The sequence below is a fragment of the Rattus norvegicus genome, chromosome 18, assembly GCF_036323735.1.
Source record: "Rattus norvegicus strain BN/NHsdMcwi chromosome 18, GRCr8, whole genome shotgun sequence".
Lineage (NCBI taxonomy): Eukaryota > Metazoa > Chordata > Mammalia > Rodentia > Muridae > Rattus > Rattus norvegicus.
In genome coordinates this window covers 86,067,502-86,093,827 of record NC_086036.1, presented here as the reverse complement: position 1 = coordinate 86,093,827, position 26,326 = coordinate 86,067,502, and the positions used below count along the sequence as shown (strand labels likewise).

The 26,326-nt window shown below is 40.6% G+C and overlaps 1 protein-coding gene and 2 pseudogenes across 7 annotated transcripts; all 3 read right to left on the bottom strand.

The window, feature by feature from the left end:
• Positions 1 to 543: 543 nt before the first annotated feature.
• Positions 544 to 24,704, bottom strand: Zfp950l16 (zinc finger protein 950 like 16). 7 transcript variants are annotated; one of them, XM_039097256.2, is made up of 6 exons: positions 24,569 to 24,675; positions 22,891 to 22,909; positions 16,442 to 16,548; positions 15,581 to 15,707; positions 15,334 to 15,394; positions 12,559 to 14,260 (listed from the first exon to the last, which is right to left on the bottom strand). In XM_039097256.2, the coding sequence occupies exons 4-6, from the start codon at positions 15,612 to 15,614 to the stop codon at positions 12,835 to 12,837; spliced, it is 1,521 nt and encodes a 506-aa protein (XP_038953184.1). In that variant the 5' UTR covers positions 15,615 to 15,707; positions 16,442 to 16,548; positions 22,891 to 22,909; positions 24,569 to 24,675; the 3' UTR covers positions 12,559 to 12,834. The 7 variants fall into 7 exon arrangements, with proteins under 7 accessions (XP_063133783.1, XP_038953184.1, XP_063133782.1 ...); XM_063277713.1 differs by lacking the exons at positions 16,442 to 16,548; positions 22,891 to 22,909 and adding an exon at positions 544 to 4,541 and having other exon boundaries at positions 14,142 to 14,260; positions 24,569 to 24,704; XM_063277712.1 differs by lacking the exons at positions 16,442 to 16,548; positions 22,891 to 22,909 and having other exon boundaries at positions 12,559 to 14,144; positions 14,211 to 14,260; positions 24,569 to 24,704.
• On the bottom strand, positions 8,925 to 11,255 carry Rps2-ps22 (ribosomal protein S2, pseudogene 22; annotated as a pseudogene).
• LOC134483075 (large ribosomal subunit protein eL32-like) lies at positions 18,954 to 19,617 on the bottom strand (annotated as a pseudogene).
• Positions 24,705 to 26,326: the final 1,622 nt, after the last annotated feature.

Below are 26,326 nucleotides of genomic sequence, written 5' to 3'. Positions count from 1 at the left end.
TTGCTATTTTTATTCAAAATAAACAATACACTAGGGGGTTGCCTTCAGGGCCATTTGCCTTATATGTTCTTTTGTAACACAGCTCTTGGGGCAGCTGAAGTGCCATGACCCTGATATAGTTACATTCATTGTCTAGATGGCCACTCTCCTCTTGTCAAAGCCCCAGGTGTGCTCTGAGACTCAGGTAAACGATGATTGGTTCCCACCAAACTTGACAATCCCTTGTCAAAACCTGGACTAAGTTTGGCCAACTGAGCCTGGAAGGCATGGATATCTGCAGTAGACACTGTAGGAATGGTTTTATTCACTTAGGTGCATTAAAAAGTCCACAACAGAAAACAGTTTGTCTAAAGCCACCCTTGCCAAGCTTGGATGCTGTCCTCTTCGTACATAGATAGCCCTGGACAAAACCCATCCAGAGTCAAGCACAGTGAGAAGACCGACTCCTGATTCATAATAAAATCGGGGAGATCAGGGAGCTGCTGCTGGGCCTTGGCCTTTCTCAGGACTCCGAGGGATCTGGGCATGTGTTATCTGCCACAGACCACCCAGGGGAGTGTGTCAGCAGAGGGACCAAGGCTTGGATTTCAGGTAGAGAACGGATTCGGCATGACAGACAGACACAAACTCGAGGTGTGTGCTGCTGCAAAAAGCTTTACTTCTTGGCATAGATTTAAGCAGTTAGAACAGGTGCATCATAATTGGCAGTCATCCAGCTCTTATTCATCACCCCACCAAGGAGGAAAGCAGAACGTACAGTCTGGGAAACAATTCTCAGCCTCAAACAATAGTTTAGAAAACTGCAGTTATACTGCCAGATTTGTGGGCACCAGGTATGTATTCATCATTTACCTTTGTTTTAATAAAATTTAAACTCTATATTTGTGGCCCCTCAGAATAGTAAGGAAACTTTTGTAACCACAGTTAACTCTTGATAAGTTTGTTCAACTTGTTGGAACTTGTCTATGATCTTTTTAAAAGAATCGTTACTGTTTTGAATCATGTTAAACAAACAAAACTTATCCAAAAGGGGGGAAAGGCTTTTCTGGAATGGTCATGTTATTAGTAACTGTAATTAATTTCTCTCCCATTTACTGGGAGCTAATGGATACAGCATTTGTATTCATTGCAGCCTTAGAGTTTATCAGGATCATGATGGTGTGAGACGTTTCCGTCTCTGAACTTTCAGTTCCTGAGACATCTAAAGGTACATGACCATCTTCCCACACTGCTATATTCGTAAAATCAGATATTGCTGACAGCTTAAAATTGCTAAAATCACCAAGACTAGAACACAGAAGGCACCTCCACCACAAGCATAGACCCTAGTCATCATCTATTTGTAGGGAGACTGCAGGGACCTCCAGGAGGCCAAGCCATTCCAGGCACAGCCTCTGTCTGGATAGAAACGAAGCATAAGAGCTTCATGTCACACAGACTCCACTGGAGTGGGTGTGGCTGTTATCCTTTACAGTCATTTAATTGGGGTTACTCCCCTATTGTATCACTTCACCTGATAACAAAACTCCTTACCTATGGCCGTAGGTGTCCTTGGTAATCAAATTAACAATTGTAATGATGGCAGCAGAACTATTCTACATCAACTGTTAATCCTGAAGTTGGCCAGAAAAAACAGCTCCACCATTTTGAGCCAAATTTAAAGAAATCTTTACATATTAAATATTGACCAAGGGATAGACTTTGCTGAGGACCATTTCCTGGAATTTCCCAGCTGAGAATGGCCTCGAGCCATGTGTTTCGGGGGTTTGTAAGGACAAACCTGTAGGACAGCTATTTTCCCATGGGACTTTGTTATTTTCTAAAAACTACAACTTCCAGCTTTCCAGGAAGTTACCTGGTCCCTGGGCAGGTGAGGCATACAGGTTAATTTTGGGGATTACACAACCTCGATCTGTTGTCTTCATAATCTCTTCACCTCTATCCATTGTTCCTCTAGTAAGCAGTGTGTATTATAAATGAGGTATTGCATGTCAGGTAATGGGTATAGACAAAATTTCTACTGCTATGATTCATTACCAGCTTGAGTCCATTCTCAATGTATTTAAATGAAAGCTGTCTCTGTCTCTGTCTCTGTCTCTATCTATCATCTATCTATCTATCTATCTATCTATCTATCTATCTATCTATCTATCTATCTATCTAATATGATCTATATATGGTATTAAGCTCATATATTCAAATAGATGATTTCTATTTGAATAGATAGGCATGTTTCATTTGGATTTTTTACTGGGTTTTCCCATATTTGTAAGATTCTACACTAATAGGCTAGTTCAATAATACATATGTGAACCCTTCTGTTTAGGAAAAAAATGAGATCAGGCTGATTTATTAAGGCAACCTAAGTTCAACTTCTCATTCCCACAAGATTCTGTGGCCTGAGTTGAGGTCTAGTTCTCTCAACCATAATGCTTGGTGACTTTTCAGATCTAGCAAAAATGTTTTAAACATCTATGACTTACAAAGCAACAAGAGGGCACTGCCCTTTAGGAAAAACCAACAATCCTTTGAGGAAGGTAGAAGAAAGAACATCTGGAATTTGAGAAAGATGGTGTTACTGGAATTTCCAACCCCAATAAGCCCATATAAAAAACACACAATCCAATTGTTAGAATTATAAGCTATATGCCTAGATTGGTCAGATACAACACAATACTAATTTATTCCCCAGCTATGACACCCTTCGTACTTGCGGTTTCTCCTGGCCACACGGTTCTGATCCATCCTGCTTCCTCCTCCTGCCATCCTCTCTCCTTCCCCTCTTGTCCTCTTCTCCTTCTCTCTTCCCCCACTACTGAAACTACAGTCCCGCCTTTCCCCAATCACAGACTCTAGCCTCTATTGTCCAGTTAAAAATGGGGAGAAGGTTCACCTGAGATCACCTAAGTACTTGATGGACTGCTGGCCTTGGGCAGCCCTCTCAGGAAGCAGAATTAACATTAGAATGCAAACAGCTTCAGGCCAACATACAGCAGGACTGAACAAAAAAGGAGTGTTGGGTAGGAGAGTAGGGAAAAGAGTGCAGTGAATGCAAGAGAATGGGAGACATCACAGGATGTCCTGGGGCTTAGAGGATAGAGAATCCAGAGAAGAAGAAAGAAGGAAGAAGCCAGTGAAGAATGCCAGCTGCTGAGGGCTCCTTGTAGGCACTGGGCAGACAGAGGAGGCAGCCCCAGGTGAGTGGAAAACATCAACAGAAAGCAGAAAAGCTCCTTACAGATGGCTTGAAGGGCCTTGAACGGCACAGCAAACACTTGGGATTTCTATCTGTAAGTCGTTCTGAGTTTGGGAGCACCATGACTTGTTCTTTCTTTCCTAGGAGAGGTCCTGGGAATAGAAGGAAATCATAAAAGTAAAGTAATTAATTAAGATTTTAAAAATAATCGGAGAGGGAAAGAAAGTCAAGTGTAGCCTATTATACAAAGGTAAAGTGATCACTGATACAGAAAAGAATCTGTTTGAATGAAAAGGTTGTCACACACTCATGTGGTATGGCAAGTCTACATATCTATAGCTTGGGAGGCTGAGGTAGAAGAGTGGGGAGTTTGAGACAAGCCTAAACTAAATATAGAGATCTTGTATCAAAATTTAAAAAGCAGAAAAGAGCAAAAATCGAAGAAAGAGACAAGAAAGGGAAGAAAAAAGATGGGAGGGAAGGGGACTGCTTTCAAGTGGGGGTAGCACTTTAAATTAATGGTTGAAATTAATTGTAAACAGTGCCAAAGAAAGGGTAAGAACATGAAAGCTAAAAAAAAGATTGGGGATTCAAACATAAAAGAAGTAATTTGGCTTGTGTTTGACCTCACATACTTCTTATTAGAGGCTGGCTCTGCTGTATTTTACAAGCACCAGTAACTAGTGCGTGTAAAATACAGAATATGTTTTGGAAAGCAAAATGCTTTTCTTTAATGCTTCTGACTCATAAACGTAATTCTAGGGAACACATAATTTGACTGTTCTATTAGATCCCTATTGGGGAAGGTGTTCTTTGTAATAAAAAGGCATTTGTCTCATGCTACTATCTTAAATTTATTTTTCTTTTTGAGTTCAGAATATATGGTTTGATTAGAAAGTTGAAGAAAGAATGCTCTTTTAATTTAAATAAAAAATAGGTGACGGAAGATAGTAGTAAGAAAAATATAGTTACAGAGAAATATCGCCTTCCACTTTAGCAGGACAGCTAATAGAAGGAGTAGAGCTAGAAATAAGGAATTGGGGACACTTCTACAGGACCATGTGGGCCTTGGTCTTTGCACTCATAAAGCTGCTGTCTACACATCATTGCAGACTGCTTTGCAGATGGTGCATGACACATGCATATTTCCACTTCAGGAACCCAACATAGATTGTCTGACATTATAAAAAAGTCACATAAATTTCCAGCACAGAAACACTGGAAATACTAAGTCAGGATGCCAGGTTAGGTGTTTGCTGAGGTCCACAGATGTCCATTCCCTGACTTCAATCTTCTTGCTGTGTTCTCATGGTAGAAGGAATAACGGAGCTCTCGGGTCTCTTTTCTGAGGACAGAAACACACTCATGAGTACTCCATGAGGCTACATACTTGTAACTTGGAAATCTGTCAAAGCCTCAAAATCACATAACCCTGTGGTCCCACAAAAACTATCCTCAACAATAATAGAACTTCTGGGGGAATCACCATCCATGACCTCAAGCTGTATTACAGAGCAATAGTGATAAAAACTGTATGGTATTGGTACAGAGACAGACAGGTAGATCAATGCAATAGAATTGAAGACCCAGAAATGAACCCACACACCCATGGTCACTTAATGTTTGACAAAATATACAAAGAACTCAAGAAGTTAGGCTCCAGAGAGCCAAATAACCCTATTAAATAAGTGGGTACAGAGCTAAACAAAGAATTCTCAGCTGAGGAATATGGAAAGTCTGAGAAGCACTTAAAGAAATGTTCGGCATCCTTAGTCATCAGGGAAATGTAAATCAAAACAACCCTGAGATTCCACCTCACACCAGTCAGAATGGCTAAGATAAAAAAAAATTCAGATGACAGCAGATGCTGGTGAGGAGGTGGAGAAAGAGGAACACTCCTCCATTGTTGGTGGGACTGCAGACTGGTACAACCATTCTGGAAATCAGTCTGGAGGTTCCTCAGAAAATTGGACGTTTAACTACCTGAGGACCCAGCTATACCTCTCCTGGGCATATACCCAAAAGATGCTCCAACATATAACAAAGACACGTGCTCCACTATGTTCATAGCAGCCTTATTTATAATAGCCAGAAGCTGGAAAGAACCCAGATGCCCTTCAACAGAGGAATGGATACAGAAAATGTGGTATATCTACACAATGGAATATTACTCAGCTATCAAAAACAATGACTTTATAAAATTCATAGGCAAATGGATGGAACTAGAAAATATCATCCTGAGTGAGGTAACCCAATATCTCTCTCTCTCTCTCTCTCTCTCTCTCTCTCTCTCTCTCTCTCTCTCTCTCTCACACACACACACACACACACACACACACAAAACCACACATGGTGTGCTCTCACTGGTAAATGGGTATTAGCCCAAAAGTTTGAATTATCCAAGATATAATCCACAGACCACATGAAGCTCAAGAAGGACGACCAAAGTGTGGATGCTTCAGTCCTCTTTAAAAGGGGGAACAAAATACTCATAGGTGGGGATTTGGAGACAAAGTTTGGAGCAGAGACTGAAGGAACAGCCATTCTGAGCCTGCCACACCTGGGGATCCAGCCCATATATATACAGCCACCAAAACTAGACAATTTTGATGAAGCTAAAAGATGCATGCTGACAGGAGCCTGATATAGCTGTCTCCTAAGAGGCTCAGCTAGAGCATGGCAAATACGGAGGCGAACGTTAGCAGCAAACAACTGAACTGAGAGAATGGGGTCCCCATTGGAAGAACTAGAGAAAGAACTGAAAGAGCTGAAGGGGCTTGAATCCTCATAAGAACAACAATACCAACCAACCATAGCTCCCATGGACTAAACCACTACCCAAAACACTTTGGACAGACCCATGGCTACAGCTGCATATGTAGCAGAGGGTGGCCTTTTTGGGCACCAATGGGAGGAGAAGCCCTTGGTCCTGCCAAGGCTGGACCAGTGTAGTGGAATATCAGGGTGGGGAGGCAGGAAGAGGGGGTGGTTGGGGAAGGGGAACACCCTTATAGAAGAAGGGGAGGGGGTGGAATAGGGGGCTTATCTCTGGGAAACCAGGAAAGGGAATAACATTTGAAATGTAAATAAAAAAATCCAATTAAAAAATGTGTCCACTACAACTTTACTAAGCATTAGACATGCAAAAGCAGCTTCACAAACCATGAATGAAACACTAGTTGTTATTGAATGTCTTCACAACTGTTTAAGCTTTGAAAGCAAATATTGTTTTACCCTGTAATTATAGGATGGATTCATTAAGAAACATTATCAAAGGCTGGAGAAATGGCTCAGGGGTTAGGAGCACTGACTTCTCCTCCAGAGGTCCTGAGTTCAATTCCCACACACATGGTGGCTCACAGTCATCTTTAACATGATCCTGTACTCTCTTCTCGTGTGTCTGAAGACAGCAGTGTACTAATATGCATGAAATAAATAAATCTTTAAAAGTTGTTCTTTAAAAAAAAAGCATTATCAAACCTGGTGTGTAATAATGGACTTAGTGCATTTCTTTCTGTTCAGAAACACCATACCCCCTGAATTTTAAAAGAAAAAAAAACTGCACTAAAAACTTTGCCATTGGTAAGTAACTGAGCTGATGTGCAGCAGGACAGAGTAGAACATGATAGGGGTAAATGGAATTTTCCCTCTGTACTCTAAAGATTTGCTGGACTAAAATATCTAAGATAAATTAAATGGGAGAAAAATTATTAAATGCGTTATTGTCCTTTAGTACAGCCTGGTATGATTCAGAAGCTTTTGGGCCCCACTCTTTCTAGGGGAAGTGAAATATAGGAAACATCAGAAAACAGCATGCTGGGGTTTTCTCTTGTTGTTGTGAGCTTTTTTGTTTTGTTTTGTTTTTATTGTCAACCTTACACAAGTGAGGCTCATCTTCAAAGAGGACTTCTTAATTGAGAAAAGGCCACCATCAGACTGGCCTGTGCGCAAATATATTGGGCATTTTCTTGATTAATTGTGGATGTGAGAAAGCCCAATGAATTGTAGGCAATGTGACCCCTGGGTAGGTAGTCCTGGGTCATCTGAAAAAACAAGCTGAGCCAACCATCGGGAACAGCATTCCTTGGTGGTCTCTGCTATAATTCCTGCTTCCAGGTTCCTGCTTGCCAGGGTTACTGCCCTGATTTTCCTTCTTGATAAACTATAAGTTGTGAAACAGAATAAATAAAACCCTCGAGTTGGTGTTGATCTTTGTGTTTACCACAGCATAGAAAACAAATTACAACAGTAAAAATCATTTAGGGAAAGTCACAGGCTTGAAGAATATACAATAATTTGGGACAACATGCATTTGCTCTGCAAACTTGGTGGGCAATATTGTGTCCAGTCTTTGAGAACCTCCCACCTGAGCGATGGCTCCATTACTACATCTGATGCAAATCTGACAGAGGCTGGGGACACTTAGAGGGACACCTGTTGCACTGTGCATGTCTTCTAGCTCTTAATTGCTAATTCACAACCTGTATTTCTTTTTTAACAGCATCTATTGTTTGTGATAGTCCTTACCATGTAATGTGATACAATTTTAAAACAGGTATTCCTTTCTTCACTAAGAGAAGCAGTTATGGTGCTGAAGAGATGGCTCAGTGGTTAAGAGTACAGACTGCCATTGAAGAGACCGAGACCTGACTCCCAGCACCCACAGTGGAAGGTTCACAGCTGCTTCTAACTCTAGCTCCAGGGGACCAGACACTTCTAGTTTCTGAGGGGCCCCCACACTCCCACATACATATTAAAAATAAATAAATAATTAAAAAGGAAAAAGCAGTTGTCAGATTGCTTTAATATTACATTTTACATGATTTTGTTTTTAAAAAGGGTGTCATTGAAATCAAACCAAAATGCTAATTGCTAGAGTTGTCTTAGTCTCAATCTCTTATTATTCCTTATGATGTGGGGGGAAAAGTTTACCAGTGAACACTTACTGTTGTCCCCTATCCTGCACAGGCTCTCTAATGACACTAACACCAGTGATAGAAATAGTGACTAATATTTGCTTATTTAGTATCCATTAAGAGACAGGGCCTGCACAATTTTACTTGTTTCACCCCTAATTTTGCAGTAATCCTGAAAGGTATGTGCTATTTAATCAGTTTTGCAGATGAAGGTTCTAGGACGCTGTCTAGCACTCCGTTGGTCTGGGACTCAGTGCTGGAATCTGAGTCACTCAATACCAAATGCTAAGTGTTGTGTTGTTCTCTGCTTATCCTGTCTTGAGGCGGCTCGCCATCCTAGGAGTAATAAACTTATGTTTGTTACGTGAAATGTGAGTGGAAATATCTAAAGAAGCACTGAGTATATTTTCTTATGTATTTAAACATCTCTCCACGGCCAAAGATGACACAGACATTTAGTGAATAAAGAAATCATTGCTTGTTGCAGGCCACCACCAGTGCAGCCAAGGGTTTCACACACCCTAGCCTCAGTGACAAACCTAAAAAAAGGCATTTGAGGACAAAGAAAGCATGGAACGCAGGACTTCTTGTGAAAGTACACGTAATTAATTAACCCAAACAGATAGGCATAAAATTCATTCTGTAAAGTAAACTGAGTACTGCCTGGGAGTTAGTGCTGTGCAGAGCACTCAGGCTTCTCTGATTCTGCCTTCTTCTCAGTCCTCACAGCCAACAGCTGCCTCCATTACACTAAGTCCCTCAAAGGAGTTTCCTTCGAGATCTCAACAGATACCTTAGAAAAGACCTTGGTAGACACTTTAATGTTACTTTATTTTCAGGATACATGTATATAAATGCAGTGAAACAGTTAAGAAACTGACCAAAGTGGATTAACATTGCTGTTACTGAGTTGCAGCTGTACAGGGCCCAGCCTCCCTATCACTTTATGGTGAGGGAGGACCTTTTATTTATTATTCTTGTAAGATATACATAATATGAAAGCTATCATTTTTTATCTTTGAGTTGAGTGGCATTAAGTACATTCACAGTACTGCGGGATTATGATTCCCATCCATCACCAGAATTCTTTTACCATTTAATTTTTTTTTAACAGACTTAATTCATTTATTTTTCTTGTATAAAAACCCTTATGTGGTAGCCACAGCTGGAGCCTGGGTCCCCTGAACAGAGACTCTGGTGTGTGTTTTCACAAGATGGTCAGTGAATTCCTGATGAGGAGACTTGGTGAACACAGTCTCTTTCCAGAGGTCAGGGGTCAGGTAGCTGTAGGTCTTGGAGACAGCATCAAAGGTGGCCTTGGCAAAGCTGCCCAGGGTGGCAGTGCAGCCCCTGGCTGAAGTGTAGCAGTCATCTATACCGGCCATCATCAGTAGCTTCTTGGGCACAGGAGCAGAGACAATGCCAGTGCCTCTGCGTGTGGGGATGAAGTGCACAAGCACAGAGCCACAGCGGCCTGTCACCTTGCGTGGCACAGTGTGGGGCTTGCCAATCTTGTTCCCCCAGTAGCCTCTCCACACTGGGATGATTGAAAGCTTGGCCAGTATGATGGCCCCTCGGGTGGCAGTGGCTACCTCCTTGGAGCACTTAACACCAAGACCAACGTGGCCATTGTAGTCTCCAATAGCGACAAAAGCCTTGAACCTGGTCCGCTGGCCAGCCCGAGTCTGCTTCTGCACTGACATGACTTTCAGAACCTCATCCTTTAAAGATGCACCCAGGGCTGGAGAGATGGCTCAGCCGTTAAAGGCTAGGCTCACAAACAAAAAATATAAAGATGCACCCAGGAAAAAGTCAATAATCTCAGACTCCTTAATGGGCAGGGAGAACAGGCAGATATCCTCCAAGGACTTGATCTTCATGTCCTTAACCAGGCGGCCCAGCTTGGTGACGGGGATCCACTCCTTGTCTTCACCTTTGCCTTAGCCACGGCCTGACCGCGGCCCCCAAGACCTCTGCTGAATCCTCCGCGGAAGCCACCGCGGCCTCCTAATTCTGGGCCCCAGGTCCTCCGGGACCTCCCGCTGCACCGGTGTCATCCGACATTTGGCGTTTTCCCAAAGAAGAAAAAGCCTTTACCATTTTAAACTAAAATTCTATACCTAATAAATACTAACTCTTCACTTATCCCTCTCATAGCCCTTGGCAATCACCATGCTACTTTCTATTGCTACCAATTTGATGTCTCTAGGCTCCTTGTGCAAATAAAATCATAAAATACTTGTCTCTTGGCAACTGGGTTATTTCTTTTTGTGTAAAATCCTTGTGGCATCTATGTTCTGGTATATGCCACAGCTTTTAGCCTGAATTATGTTCCACTTGCACACAGTGTATGCTCATGTATGTTTTGCATGCATCTCTTGACCAAATGTTGAACTTGGGTATTGTTCCTCAAGTAATATCCACCTTGTTTTGATGCCGGGTCTCTCACTTGTGAGCAATAATTTAAGCTAGGATCCCAGGGCTCCACCTGTCTCCATCTCACCAGAGCTGGAGATGGCCTGACTGGTGTTTTGGAATTTCGTTATATGCGTGTATTTGACTCTGTGTGTGTGTGTGTGTGTGTGTGTGTGTGTGTGTGTGTGTGTGTATCTAAAAACAGCTTGGACGGAGCTATAATAAAGTTTTCAAAAATGTTTTAATATTTATTATACAGAATAATGGGATTTATTACAGTTTTCATTCATGTATGCAATGTATTTTTGACAATATTCCCCAACCCCTTTAATTTCTCTTGGGGTTACATTGAATCTGTAGATTGATTTTGGAAGTATGGCTATCCCATGAGCATGCAAAGCCTTTCTATCTTCTAGCTTCTTTAATTTCTTTCTTCAGCATCTTAAGTTTTCATTATAGAGGTCTTTCACCTCCTTGGTCAGGTTTAATTCAAGAGATCTTTTTTGTTTAGATTTTTAAAGTGTTAGGAATGGGATTATTTCCTCGATTTCTTTCTCAGTATATTTTTCAGTGGTTTATAAAAAGGCTACTGATTTTTACATGCCATTTTTGTGTTCTGCCATTTTGTTTAAAGTATCCATTCTTTAGATTTTCTGGTGAAGTCTTTGAGTCTTCTATCTGCAAATAGAGATAATTTGACTTCTTTTCCGTATTATATTCCTTTTATTATTTGCTTTATATTGTTCTTGCTAAGATTTTTCAGTATCATCATAAGAGTCAGGAAAGTGGAAACCCTTGTTTTCTACATTAAATATGTCAACTATTTTTTTCATCTGATTTTAGTACCAGGCTAATACTAGCTTCATAAAGAGTTTGGTAATGTACCCTTCTTTTTGCTATTTAATAGAATAGTTTGAGAAGCATTTGCATTAGTATTTCATTGAAAGTCTGCTAATTTTTTTTAAATCGGTAGACATTTGATTGCTGCTTTACTTTTATTGCTTTCTACAAAGCTGCTCAATTCTTTTTAAATATTCATGATTTACTTTTGGTAGGTCATGTACATCTAGAAATCTATGTATATTATTTTAGAGTTTTTCCAATTTACAAGACTATATGAGGTTTAAGGTAAGACCTAACAATTTTTCTGAATTTCATTAAGGTTTGTGGTAACAGCTCGCCTTACCCTCCAGTTTACTTACTTTGAGACCTTGATTTTTTTGTGTATGTTTTGAGAATTTTATAAGTGAATGCAATGTTAATATCATTTTCATCCCTCTCTTTCCCCAATCTCCTCCCATTTCCTCCTTCAAATTCCTGCCTTTTCTTTTTTTCTTCCTTTCTCTTCCCTTCCTTCTTTCCTTTCTCTCTTTCCTTTCTTTCTCTTTCTTTCTTTTTTCTTTCTTTCCATAACCCTAAAGCTAATCTTAACCAACCCTAATAGGAATCACTGTTTTTTTTTTCTTTTTCCCCATAACTCTAACCATAATAAATATCACTGCTGAGATTTCTTTCTTTTTCCCACAATCCTAACACCTAACCGCACCTAACCCTAACCCCACTAACCCTGACCTAACTCTAAGCCCTCTAACCCTAAAGCATACCCCTAACCCCCAGTCCTACCCCCCTCACCTTTAACTCCCAACGCCTAACCCTAACAACTAACAATTTAACCCAAACAGCTTGATTATAATAACTTTTGGCATTTACTTTGACCAGGTGTTTAAATTGTTATGGATCTATGCAGATTTTAAAACACAAAGACTTTATCACTCTAAACACTCATAAGGCTTTTCTCCAGTATGTGCTATTTTCTACATTGAACGATAACTGTGAAGGGAAAAGGCTGTACATTGCTTCCATTCACAGGGGTTCAGTGAATGGAAGTATGAATACTTCTGTTATGAGACCTACAGAAATGTGCAAAGGCTTCACTATATTCGACATATTCACAGGTTTCTCTCCAGTGTGGTATCTTTTGTCTTAGTTTGGGTTTTATTGCTGTGGAAAAAGATAACATGACCAACACACTCTTATAAAGGACAACATTTATTTGGGGGTGGTGTACAGATTCAGAGGATCAGTCTATCATCATCGAGGTGGAAAGAATGGCAGTGTCCAAGCAGACGTGGTGCTGGAGGAGCTGAGAGTTCTACATCTTGGTCAGAAGGCAGCCGGAAGATTCTTCTGCCCTAGGTGGAACTTAAGCATGGGGTCTCAAAGCCCACCACCACAGTGACATACTTGCTCAAAGGCCACAACTACTCCATAAAGGCCACACTTCCACTTGCCATGGGCCAAGCATATTCAAACTACCACACCTTTGAAGATCACTGTGACTTGTAAAGGCTCTACCACATTGGTTACATTCATAGTATGAGTTCTTTTATGTCTTTGGAGATGACTGTGTCGTGAATAGGCTTTATCACATCCATTACATTTGTAGGGTTTCTCTCCAGTATGAATTATTTCATGACTTTGAAGTTGGCCATGAGAGGCAAAGGCTTTACCACACTGCTTACATTCATAAGGCTTCTCTCCAGTATGTGTTGCTTTGTGTATATGAAGACTAGTGTTACACACAAAGGCTTTACCACATTCATTACATTTGTAAGGCTTCTCTCCAGTGTGAATTCTTTCATGTCTTTTAAGAACATTCTGACCTGCAAAGGCTTTACCACATTGATTGCATTCATAGGGTTTCTCTCCAGTATGTGTCCTTTTATGTACTTGTAGATAACCAGGATATGCAAAGGCTTTACCACATTGATTGCATTCATAGGGTTTCTCTCCAGTATGTATTCTTTTATGTACTTGGAGATAACTGTGAGATGCAAAGGCTTTACCACATTGATTACATTCATAGGGTTTCTCTCCAGTATGTGTTCTTTTATGTACTTGGAGATAACGATGAGCTGCAAAGGTTTTGCCACACTGATTACATTCATAGGGTTTTTCTCCAGTATGTGTTCTTTTATGTATTTGAAGATGATCATGATATACAAAGGCTTTACCACATTGATTACATTCATAAGGTTTCTCTCCAGTATGTGTTCTTTTATGTACTTGGAGATAACGATGAGATGCAAAGGCTTTATCACATAGATTACATTTGTAAGGTTTCTCTCCAGTATGTGTTGTTTTATGTCTTTGAAGATGACCATAATATACAAAGGCTTTACCACATTGATTACATTTATAGGATTTCTCTCCAGTGTGTGTGCTTTTATGTATTTGGAGATTACAGTGTTGTGAATAGGCTTTATCACACTGATTGCATTTGTAGGGCTTCTCTCCAGTATGTATTATTTTATGCACTCGAAGATTACAATGATGTGCAAAGGCTTTACCACATTGATTACATCTGTAAGGTTTCTCTCCAGTATGAATTCTTTCATGACTTTGAAGTTCAGAATGGTATGCAAAGGCTTTACCACACTGCTTACACTCATAAGGTCTCTCTCCAGTGTGCGCTCTTTTATGTCTTTGGAGATGACTGTGTTGTAAATAGGCTTTATCACATCGATTGCATTTGTACGGTTTCTCTCTAGTATGTATTCTTTTATGTATTTGGCGAATACTGTGATATACAAAGGCTTCATCATATTGACTACCTTCATAGGGTTTCTCTCCAGTATTAATTCTTTCATGCCTTTGACGATAACTGTGACATGTGAAGGCTTTACCACATTGAGTGTATTCAGAGGGTTTCTCTCCAGTACGACTTTCATGCCTGCAAAGATAATTGGCATATGTGAAAGAGGAATCACATCTTAAGGTTTTTATCACTTTGTTTTCATTGGTGGTTTCCCCTTTATTATGGGTTGTTTTGCATCTTTGGGGGATACCTGTAATGGTAAGAGTGTCATTACATGGTTCACATTTGTAGCATCTTTTTTCTCTGTAAGATTTTTCACATATTTGAAGAGAAATGGAAGAGCTCAGAGCTTTACTACACTGAGTACACTCATAACTTTTATTATATTGTGAAATACACAACATTTGCATGCTACATTGGCAAAGTGAACCAGGACAAGCAGAAAAGAATTTCCACATTCCTAAAACTCATAAGGATTTTCTGCAGTGTGAGTTTATGGATATATTCCCAATGAAGTTGGAAAACCAACCAATTATAAACTTGTATCACACTCAAATGGGGACTACTACATATATTTTAATTGTTCAGGGAGAGAGAGAGGTACATTGCTTCTTTCAATATCCCTATGCCCACATGGCTTTTATCCATTGTGACACATGATATACCTATGAAAAGAAGATTAACAAATGAAAGATTCCACATTGCATTCACACACTTTGACTTTTTGTTCATCATAGACATGTGGTATGGGGATTAAGTTTTCTCCCCAACAACATTCTTGACTCTCTTAAACTTAGCAATGTTACTATATGAGTAATCAGCTTTACTATGTAATATTTGATTATTAGAAACATAGACTTATCATCTATTCTCTATCATCTATCGATCCATCCATCCATCTATTACAATATGTGGGTGGTATGAGACTAAATATAGATTGGCAGTTCTACAGAGTAGCTGTAATGTGGCTATGATTCAAATGGTAATATCTGTTAATGCATTGTTTCCTTGTCTTCTTTCATAGAGCAATGTCTTGCAAACACAAATCAGACACCTGACATTGAAGTACATGGATTTGTGAGAATTTAATAATCATCAAGACACTTAAAGAAGTGCTTTTTTTACACTGTTGCTTTTCTTTAAAACTTTCAGGACACATTAACATTTCTTCAGAGGGAAATTCATACCAACTTGCACACAAAAATTACCTTCTATGTCTTCTAGAACTTTGACAATGTTCTTCAATATTGTGGTATTCCCAATTGTAGCCTAAAAAATAGTACCAGAAAATGCATATTATTGGAAATTAGGCAAAATTTAAGTTACTATCTTTAGTGAACCTGATTTATTCACCTCATTCCTCTTCATTCTCAGTTGAAATCACAGAAAAGCATCAGTAACAAAGAAACAGTTGTTCTCTTATTTTAAAAAGTGAAAGAAAATTCACTGTCTTACCTATAGCAGTGAGGTTCCTGTAGGTCTCCAGCATCACATCTTTGTAGAGACTCTTCTGTGAAGGATCCAGCAAAGCCCATTCTTCTCGAGTCAAGTTCACGTGCACATCATCATAGGTCACTGCATCCTAAAATATTTGATACATGTGTACAACAGAAACCATGATTCCAACATCACTGTAAATGTATGCTTCATTGATAATATGTTTGTACGATTCTGGTGCTTCCCTCACTTATTTCTTGACCCAGAAGTTCTAATGTAATTATCAAGTTATCTTAGAAGGAAACTGAATAATAAAAAGGTTCACCTCTGTCATTTCTTTGCTCTTTGAATAGGATATAGCCTTGCAAAAGAAATGCTAATTAACAGAGAGGAAGGGAGGAAGGGGTGGAGGGAGGGAGGGAGGGAGAGAGAGAAGCAAACAGTACTGAACACACATCAGAAAAATTATATGAACAATTACTAACTACAAAAAATGATGGGCAAGCTGGGTGCACTGGCTCATGCTTTTAATCCCATCGTTGGCAGGGGAAGGAGCAGGTGTATCTCATCGAGTTGGATGCCAGCCTGGTCTATCCAGACAGCCAGAGATATACATTAAGACCTTCTCTCCCCTGTAAAAATCAATCAAATGACAAAGACAGAAGAACTCAGGGGTTTTTATTGACCTTACTACAAAGAATTAAACATTCACTCCAGTTCCATACTCATCTTCCAGAATCCTAAAGTGCTCCAGTTTAAACTGTATCAGTAACAAGATCTTACTAAAATGGAATGCATCTTTAAACAGTTACAAATGGAAGGATGAAAATATTGGCAACGTAAATGTTGAACCTAACTAGGACAGGAGAGATGGCTCACCAGTGAAGAGTCCTTGCTGGTCTTGCAAATAACTGGGCTCAATTGTCAATTGCTTCACAACTATCCATTACTCCAAATTCAGGAATTCTGAGGCCATCTTCTGACTACTGTGGGGACCAGGCATACATGATGTGCAATATTCATGCACACAGGCAAAATACTTATATTAATTAAAAAAAAATCAATGCAAACACAACAGGTAGAAAAAATGTTATGCACCTACAATTTAGTGACTTAAAAAGCTCAGGCTGTATTAATATTATGAATGCATGCCATCCTGAGACATAGAATATTCTCTCTGTCAAATTTCAAAATTCACAAGATAAACACAACAGCATATGCTTCACATGTACCAAAACCAACATTCCAGGCCCATCAGCCAATAATATAAAAACCAACAAACCAACCAACAAACAAACAGCCAGGCCTGTTAGCCCACATTTAAACCCTGCACTCTAGAGGTGGACTTTTAAGTTGAAGGACTGCGTGTTGTACACACCTACTTTAAGAATGGCCAGGGCTACACTGAGAAATTTGTCTTCAAAAACAAAAACAACAAAATTAAAAATATAAAAACACCAGGCTTGCAAATAGCTTAGCACTGAATAACAATTGCTTCATCTGCATCCTACATGATTTAAGGAGAGAGTCTATAATGGTGAAAGCAAGACATTAGAAGGAAGCTGATGGATCAGGTTCACACACAACACAGTAAACATAGACGCATGCATGCACAAATGGATTGTTGGTTCTATAGGCAATCAAATCTTATCCCCGATAAAGAATCTACAAAGATTCCTCCTACAAAAGCTTCTACTGAGAGGACTGAGTTGGCCAGAGCCAGGCTGACTCCACGACAGGCTGCAAACTGGCAGTTTGGGAGACTATGCCTAAGTTTCTGTTTCCCAGAAATGAAAAAGTCCAAAACAAGTGAATTCCAGGAAAACCACCCCTTACAGGCCAATCAGGAGGCACCCCTACTACCAGACCTGACCCAAGCCCAAATAGTTAACCATCATTGGTTCTCAAAAGTCCCCCAAATTTCACTGAACCTTGACCAATCAATCCCAAAGACACCCATACCCCTGTAAATTGAACCAACCAATCAGGATAAAGGTAACCTATGCCTCTCTGGAATTCCCCTAATTGGCTTTAAATTGAGCTTGCAAAGCTCAAACATGTCTCCATTCTAGTGAATGGTAGACCCCTGCATGCTAGAATTCTGCAGAATAAAATGCCCTTTACTTTTCTATACAGTTTGAGTCTGGGGGGGGGGGGTCTTCCTTCAGTGATTATTGGACCATAACATTACAAGCTCCCTCAAAGAAAGCAACAAAGAAGAGACAAGTGTTCCAAGACATCACCCTATCTGGGAGCTTTTTGACACAAATACTTTCTGACCCTGGTCACTATAGGGTCATCTGTAAAGAAAATACATTTTTTCTTAATTTTTTTAAAATAAAGAATATTTAGTGTTTCTTTTTTTTCTTTTATTGGATATTTTAAATTTACATTTTAAATGTTATCCCCTTTCCTGGTTTCCTCTCCAGAAACCCGCTATCCCATCCCCCCACACCTGCTCCCTCCTGCCCGCCCCCATTCCCCTACACTGGGACATCCAGCCTTCACAGGACCAAGGGCCTCCCCTCCTAGTGATGCCCAACAAGGCCATCCTCTGCTACATATGCAGATGGAGCTAGAGGTCCTTCCCTATGTTTTCTTGGGATGGTGGTTTAGTCTCTGGGAGCTCTGAGGAGTCTGGTTGGTTGATGTTGTTCTTATGGGGTAATGCATTTAGTTTAACTTCAATGATTCTAATAGTTTGCAACAGCCCATATATCTTCAAATGTCCAAAGTCTGTTCTGATACTTTTTATTGCTTCATCTTGTAAAATCAGTAAGCAAGTTATATCATTCCAATACACAATGGCACAGAATACCCCTTCCCAGTCTAATAGATAGGAATGTGTACATAGTGAGGGAGGACTAGACAGAAGCAAGAAACTCAGCAGGGCAAACACCAAGTCCTGCAGGTCTGTCTCAGACACATGAGACCTCATTTTCAAAAGGCCTAGATGGCCCTATCCCTGTAACTTCTCATACATCTCTCAGTTTAGTTCCTTGCACTCCCTATATGCATCTCCATGGCAGTTGTCTCATAGCTTAGGTATCTCAACATCTTGTGGTTTCAAAACACAACTCAGGCTTCATCCTCACAAGTTCATGCAATGCACTCTCACAGTGTCCTCCCTCACTGGGGCTCTGACTCTGCCAAACTTGGATGGCTAGAACAGTGCTGAGCTGAAATCACAGAGGAAGAATCCATGACCTTAAACTTTGCATCTTTGTTATTTCCAGAACTTGGGTGATCCTGCCAAGTTTGGATTCTAAATTGGGATGGACCCTGCCATGCTTGGACCACAGGTGTAGCAGGTTTTGTATGAAGTCCCTTGCGGGGATTGGGAATCACTTTGCCAACTCCTTCCATTCATTGAAGGCTTAGCAGGAGGGAGTGTTTCCCTTAAGGCACCTTCTTAGGCTTTCAATCCTAAGTAAGGATCACCCCAGCTTCCCTCCCATCCCCCCCTTTCAATTTTTGTGGTTTTATTTAAACACAAAACATCACACAAGCCATTTATTCATTTACTTTGCCTGGCGTAGGGATTGATTACTTTGATGGCCAGCTGTGCTGCTCTTTCTATGATGGCTTTTTGGTTCTTAGAGCAAATACTGTGAGCAACCTCAGCTCAGTAAGATTTGTTGCACATCAACAGCACTTCCAGCTCCGTGACACTGTGGACCAGAAACTTCTGGAAGCCACTTGGCAGCACGTGCTTGGTTTTCTTGTTGCTCTTGTAACAAGTGTTGGGCATAAAGACCTACCCCTTGAATCTTCTTCAAACCATGTTAATACCCCTGGGTTTCTGCCAGTTTTGCTTAATTTTGACAGATCGGTCTGACTGGTGCCTGATGAACTTCTTGGTCCTCTTTTTGATGACCTTGGGTTTTACCAGAGGGTTAAGGGCAGTCATGATGCTGCAAAACAGATGGCAGGCACCTCGCAGGTAGCAGCAAGGAGGAAGGAAGGGACCAGGACCTTCTCTTTGGTAGTGATAAATAATCTCTTTGAAAATTCATGCTTCCGTTTCAGCATTTCACAGCCATCTGAAACTTCCCTGTGCTATTTTTCTTTACAATCCACAGACTGCATTTATTTTTGAGCCACTTACTTCTTTTTTTCCACTGTCATCTTGAATAAGTTAATAGAAATAAACATCCAACAGATTCAATATTCCATCTAAGAATACAGTCAATTATTTTTTAATTCTGCCTTACTCAATTTCTCAGGGTATGGGTAGAATAAGAAAGATTTTTGGGTCAAAATACCACACAAATGACCTCTAGATAAATTTTTCAAGTAGTCTAGTTTCCGCTGAAATCCTATGACTTCTGACTGCATTGCTTGCAATACTCCAGTCTTCCAGATAAAACAAGAAGAGCCAGTTAAGCTCTGAGTACAGCTTTCTATGCTGTTTGACATCTCAAGTTGTGATATTTCTCACGTTCCTCCAAAAGAGAACATTTCCAGGTTCTATTCAGCAAAAAAAAAAATCACTTTTTGCATTTTTTGTTTGTTTTCTAACTTGCTATTCTTCTGATGTAATTGAATCCTCTAACCAAAGGCAACTCAGGTAATGAACAGGATCACTTGTTTGGTTCACAATCCATCATTCTGGGAGCTTAGGATAGAAACTCAAGCTTCAAGAAAGTAAGGCAAAACTCAGGGACAACCATTATTTCTAGGCTTGCCCTTTTTCTTGGTCACTGTCGCATACTCAGCCAGCTCTCTCATGTAGCCCAGGTAGACTTGCTTAGGAATCCTGCCACCCTCAGTGGAAGAGCCTTCCCTCATCAATCATCACAACACAATCTCACACTGACACAGCATCCAGACATTTTGATGAGGGCATGCTGTCAAGTGGAGGCTCCCTCAGATGACTGTAGGCTCTAAAATGTTCATGACTGAAGCTAATTAGGACACAGAGACAATAACATATGAGAAAGTTTTAAAAACCCAAGACAAATGGGTTAACCATATCAATAACTTAAGTAGCAAAACCCCCAAAATTGATGATTGCAACAACCTGAAAACAGAGTTGCCAAGAAATGAGGAGAGGCAAGTCTTCAGGATCAGGAAAAGGAAACTAAAACGGTTTCCAACTATCAAAAACGCAAGAAACTTATAACATAGTAAAATTTCAGAAGACAAAAATAGGTAAAGACCTATCATGTTTCAGAGAAACAATATTAGATTACAATGAATAAAATCACACAACATAGATGGCACCACAAATAAAAGGAGACAGAAAGATACAAGAATAAGTCTTTAAACTTGAACTACAAGACTATAATAAAAAAAATTAAAGAATTGCAGGTCAACACTCATTCTGTATACTCTTTCTCCTCTTTACCAATACTAGAAATGGAGTAAAGTAGCAAAAAACCAGTCAATTGGGCAAAGGCAGCCTAAAGAATGGAAAAAGAGTTTTTAAAACCAAATCCACATCTTATAGAGACCTAATACACAAGATATATAAAGACCTCAAGAAACTAGACTTTCCAAAGCAAAATTTTCAATTAAAAATGGGTTATAGATCTAAACAAAGAATTCTCAACAGAGGAATATAACTAGCTGAGAAATACTTAAAGAAATCATCATCATCTTAGCCACCAGGGAAATGCAAATCAAAACTACTCTGAGAATCTGTTGTGCACAAGTCAGAATGGCTAAGATCAATGATATGAGTGACAGCTCATGCTGGCAAGGATGTGGAGAAACGGGAACAACCCTCCACTGCTTGGGTGCATACTAATACGGCCACTGTGGAAATCAGCATTTCCTCAGAATCGTGGTTCCTCAGAACACTGAGAATCCATCTACTTCAAAACCAAACTATCCTGCTCTTGGGCATCTATCCAAAGTGTGCTCCATCCTACCATAAGGTCATTTGCTCAGTTATGTTCATAGCATATTTATTAATACTAGCTGGAGATTGAAAACAACCTACAGATACTTCAACTGAAGAATGGATAAACACAAAATGTGGTACATGGTAGGTACATTTACACAATGGAGTATAACTCAGCTGTTTAAAAACATGACATCATGAGTTTACAGGCAAGTGAATGCAACTTAAAAAAAAAAAAAAACAAAAACACCCGGGCTGGAGAGATGGCTCAGCAGTTAAGAGCACCCGACTGCTCTTCCAGAGGTCCTGAGTTCAATTCCCAGCAACCACATGGTGGTTCACAACCATCTGTAAAGAGATCCAATGCCCTCTTCTGGTGTATCTGAAGACCGCTACAGTGTAATTATATACAATAAATAAATAAATCTTAAAAAAAAAAAACCCTCTGTGAGGTAACCCACACCCATAATGATGCATTCGCTTATAAGGGGATATCACCTTTTAGGTAAATAATAACCAAGCTGCGCTCCATAAACTCAGAGAGGCTGGATAAAGAGGAGGGCTGTGGAAGGGGGGCATGGGTCTCCTTCTAAGGGGGAAATAGAATAGTTTCTGTGAGTAGACTAGGATTTGATGGAAATAGGAGTTGGGGGGATCAGTTGGGAGGGAATAAGGGAGAAAGTACGGTGAAGGGAGAGACAGACAGACAGACAGACACACACAGAGAGAAGTCTGCCTGCCAGGAAGAGCCAAGGTGGGTCAGAGTCTGTTGCAGATTTCCCAGCTGCTGAGGCATGGATAAGAGGTACACCTGAGGCTCGAGGCGAGAGGCTGAAGCTCTATTGACCTTGGTGGAAGGAACAGGGAGGTGCCTCTGGATAAGAACAGGTGTCCTGAGTATATTTCGGACAATTGTTTCTGTTAGCTTGTGGCTCTGCTTCCCTCTCAGAGACTGTTCGATTGGTGCTTGCAGATCCAGTACCAGGAAAAAAAAATAGATTCAAGGATCTTTCTCCTCTATCCTTGTTTCTCTCCTAATGATAGGGAGTGAAATCAGGGGCAGGAGGAGGAACAGGGAGGAATAAAGGGAAAAAGAAGAACATACAAAGTAGCAAAGACCAGCTACACTAATTATGTGAAAAGAGAAACCAGCCTAGGATGAATTTGCATTCCATATAAGCTGTCACCTTTCAGTCTCTTTTAAGTTCAGATCCCAGGTAATGTTGTCAACAATTTAAAAACGGACTGGAGACTGCAAGTCTAGCCACTGAGATATATGGGAAATTTACACAGCAAAGATATTCTGAAGATTATTTCTTAAGTACGCCAGTGTCCTAAAACAGCAGATTAGTGATAGGTGGAAAACAGAGAGAAAAAGTAAGGTAGAAAGTATAAAAACTGGGGTGGGGAGGTCTTGCACAAGCTATTTCTTATGCTAAGTAAGGTTCTTAAAAAGAATACCATTTTGTATACTACTTACATGAGGGAAATGGAGGCTTCTATGAAGTCATCAGAAACATATGAAGAAATTATGAAGTTAGTAGAAACATCATACAATGGGATACACTCAGGAGGAGTCTAATCAAACAGTGCTACATAAGGCAAATTTGTTATATCTCAAAAACACTACTGACCAAGCCTTATAGTAGCCTTGAACTAATGACCATGGTCCCATGTGGTGGGAACTTGTGTTCTCAGAATCTGAAGCAACCCCTCCCAAAGGCCCTGACCCCAGACCCTTACCAGCTCTCCCAAACATATCTCACGTTTTAGAGAAGGAGCACTGTTTTATCTCTATACCTCAGGGCCTTAGGAAAAACTACCAAGATCTAGGACCTTGTTACTGGCTCTGCAAGCACATTCCTCGGTTTGTATTAGAACCAATTCATGCTTTCCTCAACTAGTTTACAAATAAATGACACTCAGACTACAGTTATTTTATTTGGCTTCAACAATTACTGGGGAGTAATCCATAATCCGCTTTTCTAATTGCTTGCCTGGCTACCTCCCCAGAGATGTGTCCCAAACACTTGCCAAGTGCTCATGGTATCTCTGCTTTCGTGGCACTTTCTCCTCTCTCCTCATGTGCCCTCTCTCCTTCTTCTTGCTCTCCACCCAATCAGGTAACTGAAAACCCACCCTCTTCTAATCTCTCAGTTCTAATCTCTCACTTCTTCTAATCTAATCAGATGTAAATAATAACTGGCTGTAGCCAATCTTACTTAACCAATAGATTTAAATTAAGAACAAGATTTGCACAATGAAATCTTGTAGTGGTGAGAATTCACTTACAGGCTTAGACCTTCCTGTACAGATTTTAGCTTTACAACCAAACCTCAACAGGGTTGCAGAAGGAGCTATGCCACTCTATACGTGGGCACCTCCAGGGAAGCCTTGCTTGTTCAGGCCAGCACTCAACACAACGGTTTTATTATTTTAACTTTTTCAAATGGTTGTCACCTGGTATCATTTTGCCCATGTAGCAGAACTACGCTTTCCTCAATAAGATCACTGAACCTTTATGGCGCATAGACCATAATGTCGATTGTGATCCTGCAATGCCCCATTGAGCAGCTTGTTAGAGCCCTGCTCTTTAATATTGGGATGGGCCTGATGGCTGGTTGTAAGTCAGGGTTGTTTCCTTTGTTATGGTTTGGAGCCATATTTCTGAATTATCCTTGTGAACAAACATATCCTAACACTCTAATCTCTAACAGACTTGGTTAGCATACTACTTATCTGTGGGGTGTTTTACAGGCAGTCCTCCCTCAGCTAAATTCTCCTTGCTGTGACTTACTATACCATATCCTAATCATTAGTAAATCCTTTATATCATTAATTCTACTCTTTTACATCGCAGCTTGATTGTCTGCTACCCAACACATGAGGAGCCTTTTACAGCCTCCACAAAATTAACTCCAAATGGGCCGTATACCTTAATGTTAAGTGCTAAAAGCAGAAGGTAGAAACTAGGGCTCTCTGAGTTTGGCATCATGCGGAGGATGTTTCTGCACACACGCTTGATTGAAGTTATTCAGAAGCTACCGCTGGGTCCAGCGAGTGGCTATGGCCACACCGGACCTCATAGGTAGCCGCCGGTTCCCACCCAGACCCGGGAAGCCTGCTCGTCCCGCGGTTGGCAGTGACCCTGTGCTCACCATGTCGCAACTTCGGCGCCTGCCTTAGCGCGCTTCACAGCATCCAGCGGCGGGACAGAGAGCACATCACACAGGACCACTCAAGCCTGCTTGGCTACTAAGCGGAACCTGCTGCATGGCACCCGGAAGAACCCGCCTCTTCTGACTGGCAGGTCCACCTGAAGGCTCTGATTGGCCAGTGAGTCTTGAGTGACCTGAGCACCTACCTTAGCGTTAGCGTGTGCTGAAGGGACTAGAGGTTCTCGGCCCAGGCTTCCAGTCCAGGGCCAGACCTTTTCCAGATCCTCAGGGATTTGCATTTCAGTAGCACTTGTGCTTGTTCTCTAATAGCCTACCCACCTGTCTCTCCGCCCAGCCCGAGGATCCACCGCTCCAGCCGCCTGCCCCTCCCCTTTGTGGACAGCGACCCTGTGCTTTCCAGGTCCCGACTACAGCCTAGCTCTCCTCAGGACATTCAGTAGGCTCGTTCCCTTCTTCCTCCTGGAATCACGGTAGAGATAGCTGCATAGTCCATTACTCAACCTGCAGTGAAGTTATCAATCTGTCCCACAGTGTAAGGATGCTCAGAATATCAATAATTAAAGAGAGATTTTAAGAAACAAGATTTTTGTTTTGAAGCATAGGGTAAACTGAAGCTACTTCTCATGATTGGTGAGCCACTGGTGTTCAGTTCAATTCTAGGCTTTTCCACACTTTCTCTTCTATTGGGTTTAGTGTATCCAGTTTTATTTTGAGGTCTTTGATTCTCTTGGAATTGAGTTTTGTGCAGGGTGATAAGTATGGATCTATTTTCATTCTTCTATAGCAGACATCCAGTTAGATCAGCAACATTTGTTGAAGATTCTTTTTCCCCCACTGTATGCTTTTGGCTTCTTTGTAAAATATCAAGTGTCATAGGTGTGTAGGTTCATTTCAGGGTCTTCAATTTGATTCCATTGATCAGCCTATCTGTTTCTATACCAATACCTTGCAGTTTTTATTACTATTGCTTTATAGTACAAGGATGGTGATGAAGGGTCCAGCTTAACATTACAAACTCCATTTTGCTCTCAGATTCCATTTTGTGATTAACTTGCCCTCAGAACGAACTCAGCTACTGGAAAAACTCCCAACTTGTCCCAGGAACCATGCCACCGTGGCAATAGTCACAAATCCCCCTGGGCAAATAGCCACTGCACTCCTAGCAACAACCAATCAGTTCTTAGGGGGAAAGTACCTAATGTCTTAAAGTAGATTGATTAAGCTAGCAATCATTGTTCATTCTGAGCTGAAATTATTACTAGCCAATAAAAGTGCGTCACGCAAATGTCAACCAATCATGTATTTATAAGTTGTAACCGTGATACATAGGTAAGTCTTGCACCAGTTCAGCACCTTCTACTCCTTCCCTGTGCTGGAGAAGTTGGAGGTCTGAGTTCCAGCTTGAATAAAGACTATTTGTTTTTGCATACAAGTTGGACTACTGGTGTTCTCTGGTGGTCTGTGGGGACCTTGGGATCCGAACATAACAGGTGATACTTCCAAAGTTCTTTTATTGTACAGGATTGTTTTAGCTATCCTGGGATTTTCATTTTACCATATGAAGTTGAGAATTGCTCTTTCAAGATCTATAAAGAATTGTGCTGCAATTTTGATGGGAATTCCATTGAATCTGTAAATTGCTTTTGATAAGATGGTCATTTTTACCATGTTAATCCTACTGATCTATGAGCATGGGAGATCTTTCGATCTTCTAATATCTTCTTCAATTTATTTCTT